Here is a 19774-nt window from a genome sequence, read left to right as displayed (position 1 = left end):
TTTGAAAAGCACCTTCATTATAAAACCTTTAAAGCTTCAGTATAAAACACGAGACTGCGTTAATAAGAAATAGTATATATTTGACGGCTGTTAAGGCGAGTTAAATTGACAAAACCTCTGTTTAATAAATGATGGCAGTGCCACAGTCATAAGAGCTTCAAAGATAATTCTACTCTAGTACTCTAGTTCTACCATCTGGTCATTTGAAGAATTGCAGACAGGTCCCTACACACAAATACTGGTGATTGTGTAAAACAATGAAACATCAGTTCAGTGTGTGAAATTTATTTAACAAATTTAAAGTAATAGACGTAATCTACTACTTTTACTGGTGTCTACTATTTGTAAATTTAGCTGAAATGTAGAAGCCAATTTCTCTGATGAAAAGCGCAATATCAGATTTTTTTTAAATCACACTGAAATCTTTTGCAAACTATGATTATGAATAATATTTCTTTAAAAAAAAAATACTAATTGAGTCATAGATGTCCTGGTTAAAAACGTTAGATTAAAAGTGATGAAAGAACCTAAATTTAGTTTCAGTGTAGTAATTTTAGATGAGAGTCGCTCCACAGTTAGCTTGACACAAAGAGCTTCCATGGATCCAAGAGTCTTCGGTTTAAATGAGTTTGTTTAAACTTTTTATTAATCACTTGCAGACTTAACATAAAACTGAGAATCAGCGCATGTGTAATGCTATAAACCAATTATGTCCACAACAAAACTACTACTGCCATTACATAGCATTCTCCAGAAACTTTTTAAAAGAAATGGATATATAGACAATCATGAAACTGCAAGCGATAACTAAAAGACATAGTTGTTAGAATAATCTTTAATCTCCATTTTCATCTCTTTCATGTTATATGTTCGGACACATTTCAAAGTTGTACATGAGTGTCTTTCTCTTTATCAGTGCATTAACATTATTTTCTAATTGCAACTCGATTCATATTAACAGCCATGATATAAACAGATGATACTGGTAACCAATAAAACCAATTAGCTGAATAGTTTCAATTAAATCTGTTTGAAGAAGTTGAATACAATTTGATTGAAGTTAAATACAAACAAAGAAAAAAAAAAGAAAAAGAAAAAAGGAAAAGTATTTCAATCTTTTAAGCTTCATCATAATCTACAAGGCACAAACAAGTAATTGATACACTAGAAACAGAAGAAATATGAAAACCGAATAAGAGAACAGGACAGAATCTTATGACAGGATCTTACAGAGGTTTCTATAGTTTTCGATCTCTGCTGTGATCCTCACCCACTCCACATTTGATTCATCCAAGGCAGAAGAAGGTAACAGCACTTGATTGTTCAATAGATTACATGACTCACAACAGATAACTAGTATGGTAGGAGTGTGTGAACATAGACGATTTGTACATCATCATGGGAAACACTGTTCCCGATAATTACATCCACACCACAGTGAAATATGAGGGGCACTGCCCTCGATATCAACACATCGGTAGGCAAAATCTACCATCATCTTCTTCGCATTATGGAAGGCACTGCTCCCGATAATTATTCTGGATCAGGTAATAACATTGATTCAAAAGGAGGATGCCAGAGACTAATAGACACCAGTAATTTTCTGAAAATAGTATGTTTTTTTTATTTTTTTATTTTTTTAAAGTAATGCACTGTGGTAGTTTCTGGTCATAGCTTTTGAAAACAAGGTTATCTCCGTAGCAGATGCTGCTTTCACATTTCGACAGTATAACTGTCATAATTATGGAAGGCACTGCTTCCGATAATTATACATTTGTTAAAAAAGGCGTTACAAAATGCTATTTATAGTGATCCCTGTCACTGATAAATAAAAACAAACTAATAAATAGATATTTCAGAGCCACAAAGGAAAGCCTCTTTCTACTATTTGACAGAATTGATCTGAAATGCCCCTGAAAAGCGTATCCAACCTAAAAACTGGAAAAAATACTGTGCTTTAGGATGCATGTTATCACAGGTGAGTTAGGTTCCAACTGTAGCCTGTATAATAAACATCAACCTCTAAATCCAGACTGTTCAGGTATTACGCAAGATGTTCCTAAAATGAGTCTGAAAATTATGAAAATAAACCAATAACACATTCCAAATTTGTGTAATCTAAACTAGATCTTAAAGAAACAATTCACCCAAGAATAAAAATGTTGGATTATTGACCCTGATGTCATTCTAACCTCTTATACATTTTGTTCTGTTCTTCACACATACATTTTGGATGGATTCAAAAAGTTGAATCATAGCACACTTTTATGATATTTTATGGTGCTTTTGTGTCCTGTATTGAAGTTTGAAATCTCCAGTAATTTCATGTAAAAGAGCAACCAGTACATTTTTCAAAATATCTCCATGTGTGTTTCACAGAAGAGGTTTGGAAGGACATGAGGGTGAGTAAAGGATGACAGAATTGCTATTCTTGGGTCAACTTACTGCTTTAAATACTGAGGTAAACCTCTAATCATAAATTTACGTTAACAGAGCACCAATATCGTTTTCTCCTTTTTTGTCTTGAGTGATGGTTCAAAGTTATCGAATAGTTAAATAGGTGAGCTGAATCTGCTTGTCTAAATTTCATTATCCATATTCCAAACTTCCCCTGCCAATGCATTGGCACAGCCCTGGATGGTCCAGGTAGCGAGAGCAAACTGATTCCTGAATTGGTCGACGTCAGCAGATTTGAGATTTCCTCTAATGGCTTCGAGGTGATCCACGAGGTAAGCCAGTGTGTGCGAGCCAGAGCCCAGCATGATGTGCCGGAACGGAGTCTCCCGTGGAGACACGTAAGGAGAGAGGAGACTGCCTTCCACCTTCACACAGACACATAGTGTTAACATCCACATGATAGTAACTTTTAAAAAAATCTGTCTTTCTCACGTCACAACTGCTGCTCTGCACCGTTTTTAAAACTGTATATCCCTAGAATGCAAGCGGACTGACCTTTAAAATATTTTTAAGGCTGGTATTTTGTTGTTTTTAGCCCATTTCTATTACATTTGAGGTACTCTATATGCTAGTGTAGAAGCTGACAAAATGAATGCTTAGCAATTCATTTAAACTGGATCTAAGAATGTAGCAAAATTAGATTAGGGTGTTCCTGCAATACCGGAGGCTGCAGTTTCAGGACTGCATTTATATGACCCTCTTTTTTTCCATATATACTAGTAGTTTATACTATTTCAGAGCACTTACTGTTCAATTCTGTATTCGTATTAATACAGGAATGATTTAGTAGTTTATAATGTAAATTTAATTGATATATTGTCCTAACCAACCTCTAAACACAACCATTGGTAAATCTCTTGAAATATTTAACCTAATTTGTTTCAGTATATGAGGCCATATATTCTGGTTTAAATTAAGTTTTGATGGAAAGAAAGACAGAGACTTCCTTTTCGTCACAGTTCGGTGTGGCGCTTCTCGTCTGGTGTGTGACCGACTTAAAGCGCAGTTAACCCTAAAAACTGTTTGCCCTAGAAACTAGTGTGTAATTTAGTATGTTAATAGATTAAAACAATATGAAAACAAATACCGGTTTACAGTGTCAATTATAATGAACTGTTTTTGCACAGCTAAAATAACTGGAGAAGTCTGACACAGAAATCCTTCTAGGTCTAGTCTGTTTGTTTTAGGTTTATTTCAGGTCTCTTCAGTTGGAGTAGGATTGGCTAGGTGGCGTGGTCACAAAAAACTAGGGTCCTAGAAATGTAGTCCTGAAACTGCAACCTCCGGTATTGCAGGAATATAGCGTTGAAAAATTAGTTCAAAATTAATATTTTATCTTCTGAGAAAGCAAAACAGAAATATTTATGACTTATCTTATCATATCCAACTTTGCCCAATGATCGCGAGAATGACCCTCCTAATACCACTATCAATAGCAGCAAAGCAGCAGCCCTTTGATATATACCATCCAAACTTTCTTTTACAATAGGAAATATGTCAATTAGGGCTGTCAAATAAATTTATTAATTTCGAATATTCGTAAAAAAAAAAAAAGAACATTCGTATGCAAAAACCGTGCATTCGAATTTTTGGTGTGTCAAGAGGCGCGCGAGACATGATGATGGCTGCGTAACTGACGCGGTTTGTTTTTGTTACCTTATCCAGCTGATCATTTGAAAAATGATGGAAAAAGGCTACTTGCTGACGAAAACCCTCTCAGTTGGTGGCAAAAATCGTGTGGTATGTATCCACATATTGTGCAGCTGGCAAAGACATACTTGACCACACCTGGCACTCGCTACAGTTCAAGTTGACCGTCTGGTGTTTTTGACGAACAATATGTGTAGTGAGTAGAAGTGGATTGTTTCTGATTGGCAGTTTGCCATTTTGTGTTCATGTAGTACATTACGCTGTCTGTTGAAGCGCATTTTCTCAGGTTACTGATGCACTTACACTATTGTAACCTAATTTTCCTCGCATGGACATTAAGGAAATTATATTTTATTTAAGAACAATTGTTTCAAAAGTTAATGCACTTTAAAAAGTGAATGTCATTTAATTTCAATAAAAGATGGATGCTTGATTTGGTTTGTATTTGCTTATTGTGCTCGCTTGTGCCCTCTTGTGGGAATAGGAGACAATACAGACTAACATTAAGTATTGCCTATTAGCATTTTGCTAATATTTAAGAAATAAATTAAAATTTTGACAGTCCTAATGTCAACACAGGAAAGAATGAAATGGCTGGACGAATGTCATGTTATTTACCCTCATAATGCGATTGTTGATGATGCGACACTGCTCCATGTCGTCAAGATCGCTGTCGCGGATGACAGAAACAAGGTTGCTGGCGGCACGATCGTATGACCCCTGAGCTGACAGAAGCCACTGCATCGACAAAGTGGAAGGAAGACGGCGAACCTTGACAAGAAAAATGCAAAAAGTTCATTAAAGCTGCTTTCTGTACTTTACAGATATTTACAGAGCCCTAAAGGGACAAGGTGAAGGAAAAAAAAATAAGATGGGAGTAAATGCTTTTGAATGCAAAGTTTCTCAGGGGAACGCAACACTTTTACGAGCAAATGCAAAAGCATTGAAATTAATTTTTTTCTCCCATCTCATATTTTTTCCATCACCATGTCCCTTTAAGTGCTCTGTAGATATTCAACAGACACTAAGCCCAAATTCTTTTAGAGTAAACACAAGCAACCCCGTAGACTCACCATTTGGCGTGATTCAACTTTAGCCCTGATCTGGGACACATAGTTGCGGATCACGTTGGTATACTTTGCCACGTTCAGCTTGAGCAGGTGGTCATGTACCAGCCGAAGAGTAACCAGCCCAGCCACCTCCCCTGCTGTCTTGGCCAGTTTCAGAGTGGAAGAGGAAGTGTACCGGTCCAGACTTAGTTCGGTATCCTCAAAAGTGCCAAAGGGGTATGACTTTGAACTCTGAAAAACATCAGGCAGATGTTTACTTCCTATCATCCATCAAGAAACTAACTGAACCTTACTTTATTTTGACATCTTCAGTAAAACCTGAATATTTACCGAAGTAAATCGAAAGGAAAGTGACGGGATGCCCGAGAAGCTCTGGAATGGATAAGCAGAGTGAGACAAACCCATAGGCTCCATTCTGTGAAGGAAGAAAAAGGTAGAAAGTTTTTAACATTGTTGGTACTGGACTAGAGCTATTAAAAATAATGTAATTCACTGAAATAAAGCTAAATAAAATCAAATGAAATGTTCATTTCAGTAAAAAATTACAAACTGCAGCTTTAAAACATGTATTTTATTCCAGTTAGTTTTGTTGTTAATAAGAGAGCACATCATGAATCAATTTTCCAAACCGTGTTTTTGTCTTATCCTGAATCACCACAGTACACCTATAATAAGCGTTTATATTGGGACTATTTTAGACTGGTTCGGGTCGTACCGCTGTGGAGTATCCCAGTCCCTGCGTGACTCGTTATAGACATACACGTAGAGAAGTAGATCCGGTTACAATGTTCTTCCGCAAGACGCACACGCAGTTCTGATTATTTACTGCTAGAGCGCCAAACGTTACGGACTGCAGCTTTAAGGTGAAGTACTAAAATGTATTTATTTATTTTTTATTAAAAGTTAAATAAAAATCTTTAAAATACACTAATAAAAAACAAATGACAAGAGCACATTACAAAATTACTACAACAAACTAAAAAATTGTTTAATTGAAAATTAATAAAATTTCTAAATAAATTGAAAAAAAGATAAAAGCTAATTTAAAATATTTAAAAGGGGTTGTATAATGCCCCTTTTTACAATATGTAAAATAAGCCTCTGTTGTCCGTCCCCAAAAGACAGATGCGACAGCTTGAGAAGACTCACAAATGTGCTCTACTACAACAACTCTTCCTCTCCTCAACATGGACTGCTTGTTCCCGGGGGCGGGTTTATGTAAATTTGAGGGTTTGTGATGTCGTGTAGTCCCTACCAGCCGTTTGTTGTAGTCCTTAAAAAACTATTCCTTTAAAAGCAAATATCTTCCTTTGCTTTGAACTTTGAGCGTTGATTATGCTCAAACAGCAATATTACACACTAACTAAAGTTAGAAAAGTAAAACCATAATCAACCACCCCTTTAATAATACTATAAAATAGCATCTAAATGATAGTCAAATTGCATAAGCAGGGCGGGACCAACTTACACAGATTTCTCCCAGTTGGATGCAGCAAACTGTTCATGCAAGGATTTGGTTGCATCAACTGTAGAGGAGACCTGCATGGGGAAGAAGTTATTTTTCTTTACAAGACAGCTCAGGACAGGTTATAAGAAGATTAATGGCAAAGATTCAGCATTTGTGATACTAGGGGTGTGTGATATATATATAGTCTACGATAATATCGTAATTGTTGTTTTAATGATATGTGATCTGAAATTATCGAGTATGTCCTTCAAAACACACTCAGAGAGCGCACGCATACACTATGTGATCAGTCTAGTAGTTTAGGCTAGTGCGCTTGTGCATTTAGAGCTTTTCATGCTTTCACTGCGTGATTTACTAATTTACTAATGCATTTAGAATCCCACCAAAAGTCAAGATAAGGTGCAAAAATGGCCCTGTATATCTTTTATATTTATATAATTTAATCTAGTTAATATCACACGAAGAGTGCCACTTTTTCTCCAAATATCAACACGATTACAAATGTGATATTGCATTTCAAAAATTATTCATATTATGTGACTTACATTTTAGACACAATATTGCCAGGTTTTTTTTATCCATTTCTCCAATGAAAATAGTTTAAAACAAAGTCTAATAAATATTCTTTATGCACTTTTAACTGCAGGTTAAATACATTCATGTCACCTCTGAGCAACATTAAGCAGTCTGTGTATATCGTTAAAATCCCAGAAAATATTGAGATGTTTTTTGTCAATATCGCACACACCCCTATGTGATACATTACCTGCTTCATAGTGCTCTCTAGTAAGTCATACAGCAGTGGACTGGCAGATGCTTTGAAAGAGTCAGAACCTAAAGAGAATATCAGATGATCAGCATCAACTCAAGAACAAAGTTCAACTTCAACTCTTCAAGAAATAACCCTTTACAAACCTGAAATAACTTCATCAAGGCTGATGTAAGAAAACGTTTTCAAATTCAAGGAGGTCAGGTAGCCCTATGGGTACAAAAGCCACAATATATAAATTCACACTGTAAATTCAAAGTCTAAAGTCTATGTTTGGAGTTGCATCCTAACATACTACAGTAGCAGGGCCGGCACCACTCAGTCAAGATCAATGTGAAAATAGATTTTCATGATGAAATGGAATATATGGACTATGGACTATATATGGAATATGGACTATACAAACAGTTGATGGGCCCCATTAGGGGATTTCACACCTGGTGATTTTAGGAACTTCGTTATTTGAACTCTTCACCAGGGTGGTTCCCCAAGAACTAAATGTTCCCCGAGGGCATTTTTCTGGTTGAATACGCACTGCCAGTACGAACTCTGACGTGGCATAAGTCACGCTTGTTTAGTTAAAAAGTTAAAATCATTCCCAGTTCCTGTGGTGCGAACACACCAAAAAGTGGGTACTTCCCCCATTAGTTCTAGGAACTATGAAAAGGTTCCTCTGGAGCAAAAGCCCCAATTTTTTTAAACCTTTTTTTTTTTATGACTTAAAATTATATGCTTCTATCTGGGTATTATACTAGTAATTGGTTGTAGTAATTCTAAAAACTTTAAGTCTGATTTAAGTTTGAAGAAATTAATGTAAATATGTATGCTTACTGTTTTGATATTATTTGGTCACACAAACTCACTCCCATATTTAACAAGGCCATTTTTGAACAGAAGGCAATCAAAGATGCATTCATACCTCTAACCACTCTGTGGCCCCGACACTACCAAATTCACCAGCACTCCAGCTGCCAAACACTATGCTCCTCTTTGGCTTGAATTCATCTTGAAAGAAAAGAAAGTTGCACTTATAATCAACAAGAATTATTGCTAATTAATAATTATCATTTTTACTTCATTATTGTGATGTGAAATAAATATATGTCTTTAAAAAGAAATCACTACTTATTTGCAATGTACCATTCTTGATCATGTCTGTGATAGTTCTGGCCAACTCCACCAGTAAACTAGTGCCAACTGTGCTTCTGGCAAATCCAGGGCCCCATGCATCTCGCTGAGCTCCGATCACCATATAACGATCTAAAGCAAAGGATGAAGACAAAAACCAAGTGATTAGGGACTGGGACCAATTATTTGTTTGATGTGCTGTTTAAAGCCCAGTGTAACAGTATACAGTACCTGCATCCAAATAACCTTTAATGACTCCAAACACGTTGTGGATTTTTCTCTGAACAAGGACATTGTTCACTTCCACGGTAATATTGTCGTCTTCATCGCCGAGCCTGGTATCCCAGAGCATCCCATCATTCCAGCCATCAGGTAAAGTCCGACCGCCTAACTTACTGTGAACAAATGTGACAAATACGTAAATAAAGCACATTGACAGAAAACTGATGAGAATGTGAGTGGTTCTTGCAGCCAGGATACTAGAGTGATCAAGTGAGCGTGGCGTTTTTTGGTGCATTGTCATGGGGTTGATAGATGGTTGCTAGGGTGTTCTGCGTGGTTGCTATTGTAGGTTGTTGCTATTTAATACATTTTTAGGGTTGTTTAAGCATTAAGCATTACAATAAAACACTAGCTATAATACTGTACATATTATTATTACAAAGGATGAGCACGAGTACACAAAAGTGACCCCATTGACTGATAATGTAATCAAACATCATTAAATATGATGTAACTGATTTACGAATTCAGAAAAATTTCACAACTCAAAAACAAGTCAAATAGGGAACTCGTTTTTAGTTTTATAATTCTGATATAATTTTTGGCAACATTTAGCACAAATGAAAGTGCCTATACATTGGACACGTTCACTCTCAGCACGCGAGCACACACACACACACAAATACGAGACTCTAACGAGAGAGCGAATGAATGCAACAGACTGCTTCAGACAAGCTCTTCATGAAATATATACACATACATTTACATATACATATATATAAGATTCTTAAGAATAAAATATGTAAACATACAAATTTGAACATTAATAACTTTTCTTAAAGAAAACCTATTATGCCGTTTTACAAAGTCTTGATTTTGTTTTTGAAGCCTAATATAATAAGATACCAATACTTGAATGTTCAAAAAACACAATTTTTTTACATATTTGACATTGTTGCAGCATCTCTCCTCCCAGTCATGCCCCTTACCATAACCGTGTTAGATCCGGGATGGAAAAAAAAAGCTTTTATTTTGCATTCCTTGGGCGGGAATTATTTAAACAAAGAATATTGTGACGTGTTTGTTCCCGGAAGAAAACTCAAAACTACAATCAAAGCATATCCCAGGGCAGGCCCGGAGTGGTCAGCGGGAGAATCGGGCCGCTCATAAAAACTTTTTCATCTGCATGTGCAGAATGTTAGGGAGTTCAGAAACGGTGTTTACTGATATAGAAAATAACTCCCTTTGGAGTGACTTTGTGCTTTGTAACTTTGCAGACCCTTTTTATGCTCAAGCAGCAACATTTCACACTTGTTGAGAATGTAAAAAAGCATAATAGGTCCTCTAAGTATATAAAATTTATACAACATCTTTCCTCAACACGCCGTTCAATTTTCAATTCAAACACTAAACTATTAGTGCTAGTAATGAGTATATCAGTAACAGCAACAGACAGTGATAGTAAATAGCAAGAGAAATGTCACTTGCGGTCACAACTGCACCTCATGATCTCAGTAGCCTGCTTTATGGTGATAGTTTGGGCCGGAATGAGGGGCAAGCCAGAAGACACAGCCGGGGGAAACTGGGTATGATTGAAGGAAGGGAATCCTGGAGTGTAGGGATCACCAGTGCCAAGATGGACCTTTGAAAAGAGCGTTTTAAAAGATCATGAATCGACTGTCCATAAACTTTGAATAAAACAAATGATCTGATAAGAGAAAGGTTCCACAACTTACATGGCCAAAAAGAGCAGTGTCGTCATTAATTTCGTAGTTAAGAGGATCTGGGTAAATTAGCACCGCACTAGCATTCAAGCTAGCAGCATTAGCCACCTGTAATAAGCAAATGAAAACCAGAGGATTAATAAGTAAATATTAACAGTATTGTGAGTGAGTGAGTGAGTGAGTGAGTGAGTGAGTGAGTGAGTGAGTGAGTGAGTGAGTGAGTGAGTGAGTGAGTGAGTGAGTGAGTGAGTGAGTGAGTGAGTGAGTGAGTGAGTGAGTGAGTGAACCAACCTTTTCTGCGAAAGTTAATTGTCCAGTTCTGATCAAGACAACCTTTCCATTCACATCAACATTCAGCTCTCGCAGGCGTCTGAAGTCCTCTGCTCGTCCATAATGGCCATACAGAGCGGTTCCCTACACAACAGAATCAGTAATAAACGGAGCAATTCCAAGAGGGTCCTCACACCATCGGTGCTCGGGCCCTAATAAGTAATAAGAAATCGTCTGAAACTAGTGTGGTCAAATCGATCTAATCACTAGACATACCCTCATGTCACGATTCGATACACATCACGATACGATATTATTGCGATACTATAAGACATCGATTAAAATGTTAAATTTGATATTACATTGTGGGTGTAAATGAACAGGCTTGGACTTGGTGCTGGTAACCCAATGCACAGGACAATGGTGACACCACCAGAATAAAAATATTGATGATTCTGAAGCTGAAAATACAGAATTATTTTAGATGAAAATGCTTGCACTCCGTCACTGACTACGACGATATTTAAAATAAAGTAGGCCACTTTTTTCGCAAATATTCCCCCACTGCATTATTATACATTATATATAGTAGTTTAATGTAGTACTGCTGACACTTAAACTCTGAAAACTTCTCACATTTTTTCTCACACAGTAATTTTTATTTTGGGTGAACCATCCACGATAAATATTGTTGCATTTTTGTATCGTGATATATTGTTACACCCCTACTAGGTATTGTGTCATATTATTGCTTTTGCCATTTTTTGTGTTTTAAAACATGTTTTAACGGTTTCAAATCTTATAGAAGAGTGTATGCTAGACATACTCAAGAAAATTAACACTTCTCTCAAAGTTTAATTTTTAACATTTTTGAACTTTTTAAGCCCTATTCGACGGAACTAGTTTTCCAGGGGGACGTTAAAGAAATTCGTGTTTCACAGACATACTTTGCGATTTTAATCCTGTCCGAATCTGGCAAGTCTGTATTTTCCTCAAACAACCTCAAGAAGATCAAATTACCTAATGTTTTTCAGCAAAACTTCAAACTTCAAAACACCAATCTTCAGCATGTTTTCATTTTTATTTCAATATGGATGGTATCCTATGAAATAATTAAATTATAAAATTAATTAATAGAGCTAAATGGCGGAAACTGCCCATTTTAATGTAAGGTAAGAGTGTCAGGTAAAAGTAAGATACTTGTCTAGATTCCGCTGCTCACTTATGTGGGTTTAAGTATAAACAGACACTTCTATGAACTTGAAAAATGACATTCATAAATGGCCTTACAGTTGTTAAGTGTGTCCCCAGCTTTAAAGGACATATGTCATATATTGCCACAGCCATATCACCCACACACTCCCACAGGGAGTAATTGGAATTGTAACTCAAACGTCGTTTAGAAAGCAAGTCCAGTCCGAACAGAGCTTTAATGTTGTTTTAGCAAAAACAATTTGCATACGCTCAAATGTAATCCAGCATGGCTTCAAGAGACTTGGAATATTGCTCAAGTTGTATGAACTACTTTTACGATAGTTTTATGGTGCTCTTTTGTCAGTTGGTTGTCAACATAAATGAACATTCAAAACTAACCTCCACTGTAGCAACTGCACTGTATGCCAAATACCCCTCGGTTGTTCCCACAGCGTTACCACGAAACAGCACTTTATTTGAGGTACCACGATCTTGGACTTTCACATAGTGCTCGTCGGTCCAGGGGGTCATTTTAAATGTTCGGAATTTGTCCATGATTTTATTAGCAAGCGCCTCATCGCCTGAACTTCCCGCCTGGTGACTGACACTAGAGAATTCCCTGCAAGAGGGAGAAAGAGAAACAGAAAGACCAAACAAAACATGTTTAACTTGAGCATCTTACCGTATGGAAAAAGCAAAAGAGCAGTTGTGTGTATTTACTTGAGGCTGCTCTTGATGTTGTCGGTTGTCAGTTTCTTTTTCAGCAATGTCCTGAGGTCACTCCAGTCCAACGAATAAACTGGTTGTGGTCTCTCTGGGGTAGGCTCACTAAAAACCGGACAATCTGACTTGATTTCATTTTTGACTGTGCTTTTATTAGACAGGTAACCAATGAGATATCCTGAAAGACAAAAACATTAACATTATTTTTATGCTCAAATGGTTACAGTTTAGCAGTCTTACACAAAAACATTTGACCACAGAATTCTACAACTGACCAATCAGAATGAAGTATTCAAGAGGGCCATGAAATAAGCTTGAAACTACACCGGCACATCGGCTTACCAATAATGAAGAGGAACAGAATGGCAATGACAAATCCACAGATGGTTTTGGGAGAACGCTGGTTCAGCTTGCTTGGGTAATATGGACGATTATGTTGGTTTATGCTTTCCCCAACACCGTTAGCCTCCACTTCATCATCCATGTCAGATGAGAGCTTCATCTCCACATGGCTGTTGTCACCCTCCATGTTCTGGGTCAGGTTAAAGCGAGTATAGGAGCGCGGCTCCCCATTGAACTGGGAAAATACAGTTGCAAGACACCAAGATGAAACACTGCCCTGGGTTCTCGTAGATATTTTGAAGAATATCAGTAACCAAACAGTTGATGGACACCATTGACTTCCATAGTATTTTTTTTCCTACTATGAAAGTCATTGGGGTCCATCAACTGTCTGGTTACCGCCATTCTTCAAAATATCTTAAATTCTAAAGTTTTCAATTATGTAAATGATGACAGAATTTTCATTTTTAAAGCTACACTGTGTAGGATTTACTCCCATCTAGCGGTGAAATTGTATATGACTACCAACTGGATATTACTTTCTAGCCCCTCCCATTCCGAGGGCGTTTTAACTCCTACGGTGGCCGTATTATTTCAAATCTGCCGGCAGTCGCGAGTAATCTCCCTCTCGCATTCGTCTCGGTGCCACTGAGTGTAAAAACGTGAAAGGTGAAGCTTGAATTTCCAGGTATGTCCCTCTTTGTCTAATGTATTTTCAAGATGGAGGCGCAACATGGCTTCCGCCATTCGAGAGACTCGCTCGTATGCATTCTAAATGGCAGATTCTACACTTACGAGAATACTTAGTTGGTTGAAGTGATTACACATTAATGAGAACGTATAATTTTGAAAGAACAAAGTGTTTTTTGCTAAAAAATCAACTTAAAATATTACACAGTGTAGCTTTAAGTAAAGTATATTCCTTTAAGGGCAAGTCATGAAGTTTGAGCGTTTCTCTTCAATATAGAAGATTTTTCAGCACAAGAAGTAAAAGTAATATCAGGAACATTAAGGAGGTTTCAGATGAAGTTCCTAAAATCTGCTTGATTAAAGAGAAACATTTAAATATGAGTGACCACAGACCTCATGCTTTATTATAATGAAACTGATTTCTTTATGCTCTCTCTCAAATGGTAAATGATTGGTTCAGATAACTCAGTTATAATGTTATGGCAAAATACATTTGTATGAGGAGATTGTCTTACGATTTTTGAAATTGTTGTCCTGGCTTGATCCATGGTCTCAAATAACGTCTGCAAGAGAATAAGAAATGTTCAGCGGAACACAGAAAAATCACACAGGAGATAAAGATAAACCTATCATAGGAGATAAACCTATCATAAAACAAAGATAGATTCCTTATGTCAACAAAAAAGGGCTGTTTAATGATCTGCAATAACAGATATCATATCATAATGTTGGTGAAGGTGCACTACACAATGTTTTGTTTATGTTTCTCTAGCTGATATGACAGTGGTCATAAACTTTGACCTTAGCTTGACACCTCTGTGTGTGTGTGTACATGTTTTTCTATCCCGGTGGGGAATTAAACCTGAATGCTCACAAACTCATGGGGACTTGTGTCACTGTGGGGACCTAAATTGACGTTCCCATGAGGAAACAAGCTAATAAATCATACAACTTTTTTGAAAATGTAAAAATGCAGAATGTGTTCTGTGATGGGTTTAGAGGTGGGGTTAGTGTAAGGGGGTTTAATATAGGCCTACAGTTTGGACAGTATAAAAACCATTACAGCTATGGAGAGTCCCCACAAAGATAGTAAACCAGACTCTCTCTCTCTCTCTCTCTCTCTGTGTGTGTGTGTATGTGTGTGCGTGTGCGTGTGCGTGTGCGTGTGTGTGTGTGTGTGTGTGTGTTGCATCAAACTTTTCTGTTAAATGTGTCATTGCGAAGATGCTCTATTCACCACTGATTAATACATCAGTTTGTTATCAGTCTGTTTTAGTCTGAGCTAGGACTTAAATTAGCCTATAGCTCATTAGTCATATTGATCATATATTTTGGGGGCATGACAGATGTGGTCACTGTGAACTGTCATTAAATTTAAAAAAAAAAAAAAAAAAAATGCATGAAGATTCTTAAAAATGTTCTTTTGTTAATGGAAAAATTAACAGCATACGGATTAGAACTAAATCTTGATAGTTGCTGATACAGCACACATACAATGTTCAAAAATTACATAAAATAAAATAAAAGACGAGTTGATTTTATTTCTATAGAGTGCAACAGTCAGGTTCTGGAAGTAAAAACTTTAAAGATGACCCTGCTGTGAGCTACAAGGTTGTTATAATCGATGCTATTTGCTTCTGTTGAAGCCGTAATCCTGCATTATTTCCACTTATAGTGTTCAACAGCAGGATTCATGGTGGAAAACTACATTTCTCATGATGCTGTACAAAAAATATGCTTCATGCGAAAAGTGATTTAGTAGATGTATTTGTTTATTTTTTTTAACAACTTTTTTGCTTTATTTCAAAGTTTGTAGTGTTGTGATTCACCTCATAGTGGATTGGCTTGTTTAATGGATTATAACGCTTTAACAAAGACTTTTCTTAAATCTCTATGAGAGAAATTAATGGAAAATAAATACTTCCGGAACCAGTTAGTTTGCTGAAAAAGGGGGCGGACACACTTTGCTTTTTCTCTCTTTATTTCTTGTACATGATTCATAACTTTAATTTGGCAATAAAATAAAAATAATTGCAATTATATGTGCATCAGTAGTGAAGCATAGCTATTTTTATTTTTATTGCTAATATTGTGATAAAGTTTCTCTCTATTTTACATCGAGTTGAAAGTCTTCATTTTTAATATTATTATTATAATTATTATCATTATTATTATTATTACAAATATAGTGTATACTATATAGTGCATAGTACAAGAACTGGGAAAGTGTTGTTTAAAACAGCTTTAGATTAAATCTAACCCGTCAAACTGCTAGAAATTTCACATCAACCCTTAGGCTAATCTTTTTATAAAGATTATATAATATATAAATATTATGGCATGTTTATAAAATGTATTCATTATAAAATTTTAAAAGCAGGACTATGGAATAAGAGACATCTAAAGGACCAGATCTGTTTTTTCAGTGGTTGAAGGTTACAAGAAATATGATAACCCAAAGCACAAAAGACAGACACTGCAAGCAGTTTCATTCAGCAAACAGAGAAGATACTGTAAGTCTAACAATGAATTTGTTCTGAAATAACCAAAGACATAGAAAAAAGTCACACTGAAGAATTGCGCCAAATGCACTGTGTGAGCTTGCTTGGACACATGCATGCTAGAGATAGGGAAAAGCATTTGGGCTACACCCTACCAGGAAAGAACTTGTCGTGAACACAATCAGATCAAACCAATCCTCATGTCCGTTGGGGCCTGCCTGACTTTCAACCTCGTACTGTCTTTTCCTCAGAAACTACACAGAAGTCTGGTGAGCTCTTTCATGACGGCCCACTAATCCTCACACCTTGTCTATGGGTGCGTTAGCCCTCGTGCTTAACTATACTGACTTACTGTGGGAACAACGAGAGCCCAATAAACGATAAAGGCAACTTTTATCAATCAAGGCTAAACAATTGAAAACAGAACAATAACAACCACACTAGCAGAGAAACTAAACCAAAGTTCAGAGACTGTTACAGCCAGTCATGTTCAAGGACAAGCCAGTCAAATGTTCTTTTATGGAAAAAATAATAATAACTCTCCATGAGCGGCTTCTCTGGCCAAAAATCCTCAATGGTTTTGTAAAGGGTGCTGTTGATTCAATCCATTCATGCAATACACCAAGCTACTGTTTCATGTGACTCTGTGCCACCGCCACTTGAATCATATTTTCTAAGACATAAATGGACTAATTAGTCTAAACTTGTGTCGTTTACTCACATTTTAAAATAACCTCTCTAGACGTATACGTCAACAATACATAACTGTACTTTTCTGGCCCTACAGATTAACGTCAAACTATTTTGGATCACGATCTAAATTTTCCAAGAATGTGCAGACATTGTTGATTAATCTTTCCAGAACTGGCAGAGAGGATTAAACTGTAGCGAATCATGTGATGGTCACACTGTGTAAAATCACTGTACAGTCTAATGATGTTTTGTTGGGTAACCTAAAAATATGCTTCATGTGGTAATATCTAAATGAACTAAAAGTTAATATTTGTGCACCAACTCAGTAATTTTTTAGGTTCAGATTAGCTCAAATTAGCTCAATGAGGTAACAACTGCACATTTTATAAAATTGTAATATATAAAATTGTATTACTACTTAACTCTATTTGCATGCAAGTAAGACTCCCTGCAATGTAAATACTGTGCCTTTCAAATGAGTAGAGATCATTTAGAAGAAGAGACACACAGGGAAGGACAAATGCTCAGAGCTGACCCTGAAGAAAATGTCATATCCACCTGCCACCAAATCACTATGGAAAAATACAAATTAGTTAAACTCCTAAAAAAAAAATGGAAATAGAACTTGCAAGCACTACAACGTTAGTAAAATGATTTAATATTACAATTATTTATATTAAAACTAAATACATATTCATGAGGCCATTTAGAAATATCACCAAAAAGTCAGTTTTGTCGTTAAACTAATTTTCCACGTAAAACAATAACCATGTCCTATGATTTGCCACGATCTGTGTGAAGGTCAGAAGGGTTTGCAGAGCACGTGCGTGAACTCTCTGTAGGAAAAGTCTAGTCCGCACCTGCTCTGTATACAAGCATTTACAGTAGACTCCACACGAATTAAAAGCGATTAGTTACATTATAATTCTAATCATTTCACTTATTAATTCAATATTATGCGAAATAATAGTTAACTTCAATGGTTCAGAAAGCTATGCACCCCTATTTCTGCACCATAACAGTAGAAATTATCGATAGCATTCAGCAGACAACGCATTTCTATTAGAAGACCATATGTCTTACCAATGCTCTCGAGCTCCTGTCTTACTGAAAGTAAAGTCACGACCACCACCACCGCGAGCGAGCGACACACATGCACTTAATAACCTTGGCGTTGGAGACCCCTTGCAGGACGTTCATATTGCGGAGGCGGGGTGCTTTTGCTTTGGTGTCACTTCCGGGTTCCTATATTAGGGAATTATTTATTCAGTAGGTTCAAGACTAAGATTTAGCCTCTCTTTTATTAGGGGCCAAGCACCGAAGGTGCGTAGGCACCTATTGTATCTGTTCCCGTTCTTATTATTATTATTCTTCATTTTTCCGACTGGGAGTCTATGGCAGCCCATAGAACCGCTTGCGGGAAAGTTATGAAATTTGGCACACTGATAGAGGAGGGTCTGACCTATCAGCATAGCAAATTTGGAGTCTCCAAGTCATTACCTCTAGCGCCACCAACTGTCCAAAGTTGCACTCATGTTTATGCTAATAACTTTTGAACCACATGGGCTAGAAACAAAATTATTTTTTTCTCTGATTCCTTAGCTCAAGCCGATTCGATTGCACCCTATGACGTCATTTTCCGTCATGAAAATTTTTCCGCCATTTTGAATTTTCCGAAAAACCTACTTTTTCGAACTCCTCCTAGGCCGTTACTCCGATTTTCACGAAATTTGAACCAGATCATCTCCAGACCATGCCGACAAAAAGTTATGGAATTCAAGTTGATTCTCTTAACCGTTTTCGATAAACCCACGAAGAAATTTTACGTAGCGCTTGCGAAAACAGACATAAGGCTGTATCTCCGCAACGCTTTATCAGATTCAGACCAATCTTGGTACATGTCATCACAAGCATGACCTGAGGCTACATGCTGCATTTCGGCGCAGTGCCACCTACTGGTCCGGAGATATGACAAATGGATGTTTTTGCTTATAACTTCTGAATGGTTTGTCCAAAAATCATAAAATCAGTCTCGTTAGATTCAGGGCAACATGCCGAGTCGACTGATATCCAATTTTCCCAGATCAGCCATTTTGGCTGTCGGCCATTTTGAATTATGTGCTAAAATGCTGTATTTTATGAACGCGTGAACGTATCGTTACAAAACTCGGAATGGATCATCAGCACGATGCCCTGAAGGAGCCTGAGAAGTTTCGAAACAGTGCCACCTAGTGGTGAATTTTTTTCCCCAAATGCTTCCAAATGCTTATAACTTTGGGTGTGGTCGACTTATTTTCACGAGACTCATCTCATTAGACTCCTGAATCGTTGCCAAGTCCCACGATACCAAACATGCTAGGTTTCGCCTTACGGTTTGTGTAGCGTTGTGATTTAGCGCTTAAAAAACATTTGGCTATATCTTCGAAACCGCTAGTCCGATCGAGACGAAACCACCGTCAGAAGTTTGGAAACATAGGTCGATAGCTATATGCCAATGCCCAAATGCGAAAATATTGCTGTTTAGGGGTAGTAAATTCCAATCAAAGTCATGTGTCAGTCATTTTTTACGTGTTTTTTCATATAAATGTCTATAACTCTGAAGAGAATTGAGATATTTTCACCAAAATCGACACACATATGTATGGGCTCACTCTGAGGACACATAAAAAAAATGGTGTGACTGAGCCTCTTGGTGGCGCTATAACACAACAAAACATGAAATTCCCATTGACTTCAATACAGTTTTGTGAAATAAAATGCTATACTAAACAAATGCATTGGTTTAATATTACGAAACTCAGAATGTGCCATGAACACCATCCCCTGAAGGTACCCAAAATATTTCGAGACAGTGCCACCTAGTGGTCAAAAGT

At 36.9% G+C, this 19774-nt stretch overlaps 1 protein-coding gene across 2 annotated transcripts; it reads right to left on the bottom strand.

Moving 5' to 3' along the window:
• Positions 1-615: 615 nt before the first annotated feature.
• On the bottom strand, positions 616-18134 carry tfr1a (transferrin receptor 1a). Of its 2 annotated transcripts, none has more exons than XM_079877336.1 (18): positions 17985-18134; positions 14223-14270; positions 13018-13252; positions 12673-12853; positions 12352-12571; positions 10780-10902; positions 10501-10596; positions 10267-10406; positions 8774-8937; positions 8555-8674; positions 8334-8419; positions 7561-7624; positions 7412-7479; positions 6646-6716; positions 5508-5592; positions 5181-5408; positions 4726-4878; positions 616-2822 (listed from the first exon to the last, which is right to left on the bottom strand). In XM_079877336.1, the coding sequence occupies exons 2-18, from the start codon at positions 14253-14255 to the stop codon at positions 2580-2582; spliced, it is 2310 nt and encodes a 769-aa protein (XP_079733462.1). In that variant the 5' UTR covers positions 14256-14270; positions 17985-18134; the 3' UTR covers positions 616-2579. The 2 variants fall into 2 exon arrangements, with proteins under 2 accessions (XP_079733462.1, XP_079733461.1); XM_079877335.1 differs by having other exon boundaries at positions 622-2822; positions 5496-5592.
• Positions 18135-19774: the final 1640 nt, after the last annotated feature.

Source organism: Squalius cephalus (genome assembly GCF_949319135.1).
Source record: "Squalius cephalus genome assembly, chromosome: 7".
NCBI lineage: Eukaryota > Metazoa > Chordata > Actinopteri > Cypriniformes > Leuciscidae > Squalius > Squalius cephalus.
Note: the sequence above shows the minus strand (reverse complement) of the source record. Positions and strands in the feature narration are given on the sequence as shown.